This window comes from Brassica napus, chromosome C8, assembly GCF_020379485.1.
Source record: "Brassica napus cultivar Da-Ae chromosome C8, Da-Ae, whole genome shotgun sequence".
NCBI lineage: Eukaryota > Viridiplantae > Streptophyta > Magnoliopsida > Brassicales > Brassicaceae > Brassica > Brassica napus.
Window position 1 is genome coordinate 17,613,121 of NC_063451.1, and position 7,386 is coordinate 17,620,506.

The 7,386-nt window shown below is 39.4% G+C and overlaps 1 protein-coding gene across 1 annotated transcript; it reads right to left on the reverse strand.

Annotated features, from left to right (window-relative positions):
• Window positions 1-935: 935 nt before the first annotated feature.
• Window positions 936-1,942, reverse strand: LOC125575386 (eukaryotic initiation factor 4A-3-like). The gene is made up of 3 exons (XM_048766782.1): window positions 1,857-1,942; window positions 1,656-1,765; window positions 936-1,504 (listed from the first exon to the last, which is right to left on the reverse strand). Exons 1-3 carry the CDS (start codon window positions 1,940-1,942, stop codon window positions 936-938), a joined length of 765 nt encoding a protein of 254 aa, XP_048622739.1.
• Window positions 1,943-7,386: the final 5,444 nt, after the last annotated feature.

A 7,386-nucleotide genomic window follows, 5' to 3' on the forward strand; every position in this document is an offset into this window, starting at 1 on the left:
AGTTGTTTAGTGTACTCCACATTGCAGCAGCAGTTTCACAATGTTGGATTTTCCTCAAGACTTTGTTCCCAACGTTCAGCACAATCAGGTCCTTGGCTTTCTCAGATTTTTCGAATTTTACAGGGTCAATTGCAGGTGTGGGAGCAAAAAGTCCAGCTAGCCCCTTTCCCGTGTCCTTCATCGCTGACTCGGGTTCATCCTTTGGATCAGAATCATCCTTTAGAAGCGTCTCATCTGTGAGGATAGTTTTCAATCCAAGCACTCCAAAGTGAGCAAGCATTCTCACCTTCCAAAGGGCAAAATCCATCACCCTCGAATCGATCTATATCCACGTGTTCCTTAGACGACACCATCGAACAGGTATTGGATATATGTTTCTCTTTCTAAGCAACATTTGAAAAACCTTGCGCTCTGATACCACTTGTAGAGATTATTCTTTAGGTTTACTTAGGTTCCAAGTTTACTTTAGACCTAGGACTAAACTGAAAGTAATGACACAATCAATTTAACGAGTTCCCGGCCCTCGGCACGGTACGTCTCGTGGGAGAACTCCTGCTCCCAAATTTCACTAGATTAAAGAGTTACTAACCACACCAAATCAGTGTGGATTAGGTTGGTTACAATAAGATCACCTCAGCTTTTAGCTAGAGAATACAACAACTTAGTGTAAGAAGATAGACTTAAGCCTAAGTTATTTCTCCTTGTTGAAGTCTCCTTTCCCTTGCTCTGTATGATAGATCTCCTGTTGCTTGTAACCTTCTGTTGTTTCTTGTATCTGTCGTAACCTAATCACCATACTAACATTACCTTATATATGCTTCGTATGTGATCAGGTGGTACAAGCTTGGAGTGGGCCTGCGTTGACTTGGCCCAAGGAGGTATGCTTCTGCTGGCCCATTAGACTCTTCTGCGAAGCCCAAACTCTACACTTACGCCTAGTGTTCACAAAGATGACACCCTGCGTGATGGCTAGTGTCTCGTAGATCGTATAGTGTCTCGAGCTTCCATTCTTCCTTGTCAACATTGACGTAAAACTGCTTGATACCTTCAAAAGTCAGCTCGTCACGCTTAACCAGAATCCTCACGGTTTTGTTCATGAACTTCCTTTTGATCTCAAGAGCTTCAGGTTGCATCGTCGCAGAGAAAACACCAACCTGAAACATGGAAGGAAGAAGCTGGAAGATGTCGTATATCTGATCCTTGAGATCACGAGAGATCATATCATCAGCTTCATCAAGAACAACCATTTTGATGGCGTCAGCACGGAGTGACTGTCTAACAGGACCAGGTGTACCAACAACAACATGTACACCAGACTGGAGGATACGTTGATCCTCACGCACACCTGTTCCGCCAACATAGGCGTGGACTTTGACACCGAGGTAGTCACCAAGAGTGTAATCAAACTGTTGTAGAACACCAGAGCAGAAGGTAGCGGTCTTGCCGGTTCCAGATTGAGCTTGCTGGATCCCCTTGCAGAATGGAATAACTCCTCTCTCCCTCTCTGCTGAATAGTAGAAGTCTTCTCAAAACCTGGCCACATGTTTTAAGATTATATGATAGATCACAGAAAAATACAAACTTTATGACAAAATTACAGAACATAATAAGTTAGTTTATGGAATGTGTTGTCAGAAGGATAATGTCTCACATACCGTAGGCATAAATCTCCCTCAGAAGATCAGACCTGAGTTCCATTGCATCAAAGGTATCACAGACTTCAGCATAAGTCGTGTTGAAGGTTTCCTCTCCTTCCTCACCGAGTCTGTAAAGTATCAAACAACTCAGTTGTCTCAGACAGTGATTAGGTTATAGACTGATTCAGAAAATTCCTGTTGTATCAAACCTCAAAAGACAAAAGACGGACTTGGGCTGAGGTTTCAGCTGTGGTTGGACAGCGGCCGGCTTTCAAATCAGCAAGCAGGGTGAAGGAATTCACCATGGTTGGAGCTGATAAATAGCAGAGAAGATACTTGTAGTTTTCATAGATATGGCTGTGTTCATCGGAGGCGGTTTCATCGGGATGAATACGGCATTGATATGACCTAACTTGAGCTTCATCTGCTACAGCACACGGAACATGGGCATGTTACATTAACACGAAAAAGCCCAAATGAAAGAACACAGAGAAAACAGAAAAATTGATTTCGCTGAGTGTTTGATGCGGTCACGAAAAGCCCCACCCTCCGTGGCAGCAGGAGAACGGAGAAAAGTCTCCTTTATTGTTGTAGATTAGGGGCATTGCCTCCGCGCAAGCGCGGGGTTGTGGACAGAGTTCTTGTTTCATCTCAATATTTGTTAGAGTTATTGTAACTGTGAATTTTGCGTTTTGGGTTGATCATTGTTTTTCAAGTTTTTTATTGTTATAGGGTTAGAGTTGTGATGATGGACTGTGTATCCACTGTTTTCCACTCATGAAGGACTAAACTGTGTTAGTAATGTGATTGATATAGTTCGTGGTGTTTCTTGTTGTGTCACTGAGATTTATTGTTTGTTTGTCTTTTTAATTTGTTACTTGTACTGTTAAGATTACATAAATTATATTAACGTTGTTGATAGTACATTTTGTTTCTGGATTTTTTTTCTCCAGTTTAGTTGTGTAAGTTGTGTGTATTAAATAATAATTTTTTATTCTTATTATGGTTGTTATATGTTTTTTTTATTTTTAAACTTGTTGCTTTTACCGGACCTTTAAAACAAATACATGAAGACTTGTAGAAATAACTATAAAATGAGTGACAATTAGTATTTGAGCCTTAAAACGAATATATGTGTTTCTCATAAGAAGACAATAGCATTGGCCTGTTGACATTGAACATGTAAGCAATTTTCATAAGACAAGAGGAGTGAGCAGGTGGAGATGTTGTTGCTGCCTTTGTATCTGTTGGGATTGTCTCTGCTGGTGTGGCTGTGTTTGTTTCTCTTTTATTTGATGGGTAATATGTAAACAAAAATCATTGTTAGTTGTATTTATCAGAGTTTGTAAATTACTCTGCTTTTTTGTTTAGGTAATTTCACTGATCTTGGTTGTCATCTTCGTCTTCTTCGTAAGCATATGCGAAAGTAATGTGTTGTAAATTGTTAAATAGATGGCCATGTAGTTTGTATTTGTTTTGCTGGTTCAATATATGTGTCGTTGAGTTTTAGTTGAGTTGATTGGTTTGGTATATTTGTTTTGAAGTTTATTTGTAAGATTAGACAAAAAGAAAGGTGATCATTAATGATTCGTCTTTTTGGGATTCTAGTTTTTGTTGTTTTGATTGTTTGGGTTATTGTGGTTTCTATTAAACTGTAAAATAAAGATTTGTGTAAAATTAGATTGATAAGTAAGGGAGATAAATAGACGACCACAAATCTTGGGTAGGAAATATTTTTTATTATTGATGTTAGCACAATATATACATTAATATAAAGAGAATTATGTGTTGATTGTTTCTTACGGATCAATGAGGAGACGGATAACGACTCGAGTTCTTTCTTTGGTGAGGTCAAAGCCCTGGACATAACGGATTTACCGAACCACATCTGCCAGTTTATATATCAGTTATGATATCGAAACATAATATAACCCCAGATGCAATATGATAATATACCTGGGAGTTCTAGGTTTGTGTTCGCAATCACTTGGAGATTTCGAACAGTCTAATCTTGACTGGAGATTGATCTCAGAAGCACCCGTGATGACTTCATCAATAATGGTTAGTGAGATGAAACGAATGAGGAATGGATGATCAATTATCTTGTACATGCTTGAGCACATAGCAACCTCAAAACGATCGACTTTCGCAATGGAATCTGCTTTCAAAGATGGCATGTAATGATCGCACGTCCGACGGGAGTAAACCCATGAATCACGGAATCTGCAAATAATATTAGTCTACAAAGAATCAGAAAATCAATTAAAACAATTATGTTAAACAAGTGTGATAGATCGAAGATTAACTTGCATTTTCATCAAGGAAGAGAACCGTGATTCCCACAAACTCTCTGTCTTTCTTGAAGTTCAGGGAATCCCAGAAGCGGAGGAAGCCAGAGGCTATGCTCTGACTACTACGACCAAGGCGGAAAGATTCGAAGGTTGAGTGACAGACGCCGGGATGCCGGTTTAAGGAACTGGAGAGGCAGAGAGAAACATTTTCTAGAAGATGATTAAAGCTAAGAGGAATCAATAAGTTTTGTGGAGATGCAGATTGGGTTCATCAAAGATGAGAATCGTATATATAGGGTTTACAGAGGGGCTACAAATCAGGAACATTTATGATCAAGCGATTTAAGATGGGGACATGAAGAGTTCACCGGTGAAAAAATAGATTACGAACAGACACACGGTGCAACTCTGTAACTCAGACTTGTTTGAGACAATGATGAAAAGAACTCAAACTCATGTTAAACGACAACAATTTACAATATGGGAAAACTATAATTGTTGCAAACTTGAGTTTTTTCATATAACGTGATGAATCTCATTTAAAAATGAAACCCATAACACACTTGTAGGCCCGACCCTCAGAGGAAGCCGAATAAGCAAGGGCTTCCGGCCTTCCTAAATATATATTAGGTTCGGCCATCAATGTACAAAGTATCATTTAGCTTATTGGTATAAAAGTTGGTGTTTAAATCTCAATAACCTGGGTTCGAGCCATGAACTTGACACTTTTTCACACTTTTTAAAAGTGAGGTCCACAAAACTCTGACATAGCACGCTGAGGAGTGAGCAAAAACTCAACTGTTATAATATAGATTATGTTGTAAATCAATTGGTGGATGTCCATAACCGGCCCGGTCCATAACCGGCCCATACACTTAGAGAGAGAGAGACGGCCCAACCCTAGAGAGAGAGAGAGGCGGCTGCGAGACTTGGAGAGGAGAGAGAGGCGGCTACAACTTGCCTATTTCCTAATTCGTTTATGTTTATGATTTGTAATCTTTCCTATTATTGTATTTCCATTTATCTCTCTTGTAACCCCTATATAAAGGGAAAACTTATTCATTAATAATATACAGAAACTTAGAGTTCTAAATCCTTAAGTTTACAACACAATATCAGCACGATAGCCTCTAACACCCTGAACCTAAAACCAAATCGCTAAAACCCTAAAACCCTAAATGAAAAAGAATCTGCCTCGGAACTTCGAAGAAGCCGTTCTCCCAAACCGTGAGGACCTAGAAAACGATCAAGATATCAAATTGAAGCCATGGCCGAGACGAATCAGTCAGTGTAAACCGTTTGTCGATCTGACCACCGACGCGCCCTCACGCATAGATACCATGCGCGCCGATTTGCTTTGGAACCCTAATCCGAACCCGACGATACCGACGAACCCTAATCCGTTCACGACTCCGTTCCAGCTCGTGTCCACCTGATCAGCTCCAGCCCCAAGGCGTTCCTGATCCTAGACGAACTCAGCTCCATCCTACATCAAGGACAGCTCGCGATCCGACAGCAACAGCTCCCGTTCGCATCAGAGCCGCTCGCGATCTGATAGAAGCAGCTCGCGTCCCAGCCAGCTCGCGTCCCGATCGTGTCTAAGCTCGAGGTTCATTCTTGGTGGTCCGGTTTCTACAAACAACTAAACTAAAGGTATTTCGAATTCTAAGAACATAATGAATCGAATTTGGTTGATTGTAAAGAATGAAACCCTAAAATATAGTCTCTAAGATGAAAGCCATAGGATAATAGATCAATCCCTAAGAGAGTAAATCGAAGCTCTATAAGTTCGATCCCCAAACCCTAAAAATCGAGATTGATCCATTGATCAATTAAAATCAGAACCTTAAAGGTTTTGAATCTCAAATCAAATCCCTTTGATCTAAGATCAAATTTTTGAAATCCCTAAACCCTAATTCGAAAGCTATTGATTAATTAAAACTCATTGATTGATTGATTGAGATTGAATTTGATCATCCTGAAATTGAAATTGCTTGTTAATAAAATCGAAACACTAAAACCCTAATTCTGAAAATCGATTTTTATTGTTTGAAATTGAACATTGATTGGTTGATTTGATCACCTAGAACTATTGTTAGGATTGTTCAAACTCGAATCTGATTGTTTGGCTTGTTTAAACTAAAACCCTAATGATCTAGTTTAGATTATTTTAAAATCGAAATCTGAAACTACATATTAGGTTAAACTGTTCTAGACTTGATCATACTCGTGGCCGTGTGTCCTTGTTGCATTCATAACATAACTTTATCACATTGATTGATTGCAATTACACTTAGAACTTATTCTAGGAATGGTGTTGAATTGAATCAAATAGCCGTGTGGCTTGATCTTTGCTTGGCCGATAGGTTTGCTTGTTTTGATTGCATCATGGACTGATAGAAACAAACAATGTTAGGATTGCAATTACACGACAAAACTAAATGCATAAAAACGAACTAGTTTGCATCCATGGCCGTGCGGCTTGCTCATTGGCCGTGAGGCATAGATCTTGGTTGTGAAGGCTTGTTTGATTGTTTGAACATAAAACCCTAATCGTTTAAACATTAAAAACTATTCCTAAAAGATCTAAAAACATAAATCTATAACTTCAGATGTCGAAAATCAACAACCTTGAGTTTCGCTTCCCTAAATCTATCTGGAGAAAAATACCTTCAGTAGGCGCTCGATGCTAAGATCATCTTGAAATCCAAGGGTCTCGGTGAATGTATCACCGAGAACAATAATGCCAATGAAAAGGATCGTTATAGAGCCATCTTGATCATTCGTCTTCATCTAGCTGAGAGTCTCAAGGATCAATATCTAACCATTGAGAATCCACTAGATCTTTGGACTGAATTGAAATCGAGATATGATCACCAGAGAACGGTGATCTTACCAAAAGCTCGGTTTGATTGGACGAATCTGAGGATCCAAGACTATAAGTCTGTGGACGAATATAACTCTGCACTATTTAAGATTGTTTCTAAAATGAAACTGTGTGGTGAAAGTATTACGGAACAGGATATGCTTGAGAAAACCTTTTCCACTTTCCATGCAAGCAATGTGTTGTTACAACAACAGTACCGAGAGAAAGGTTTCAAAGCCTATGCTAATCTTATTTCTTGTCTCTTGCTCGCTGAGCAGAACAATGAATTACTAATGAGAAACAGTCAGATGATGCCACTTGGATCAGCTCCACTACCTGATGCAGACGCTACAGAGGACAATAAAGAGTCCAACCACGTCCAAGGAAACTGCCAGCATGGCCGTTGTAAATACCCGTTAAAAAAAAAAAAAAAAAAGAATGGTCGAGTGTCTTTGTGGTGGTCGAGTCGCGGGCAATAAGGATCGATCGAGAAGTTTTAAAGTACGAGGTGGGCGAAGAAGTGATCGTGGATGAACTATGAGTCGAATAAGGTGCTCGACCATAGTTAGAAGATGTCTTAGATTGATGTGAA

What these genes read in the sequence shown, in the direction of transcription:
- LOC125575386 (XM_048766782.1), bottom strand. Translation starts at nt 1,942, where the DNA reads ATGGTGAATTCCTTCACCCTGCTTGCTGATTTGAAAGCCGGCCGCTGT. An exon ending in TCAGCCCAAGTCCGTCTTTT is followed by an intron (nt 1,766 to 1,856) that starts GTCTTTTGAGGT and finishes GATACTTTACAG; the next exon opens with ACTCGGTGAGGAAGGAGAGG. An exon ending in GAGGGAGATTTATGCCTACG is followed by an intron (nt 1,505 to 1,655) that starts GTATGTGAGACA and finishes ACTATTCAGCAG; the next exon opens with AGAGGGAGAGAGGAGTTATT.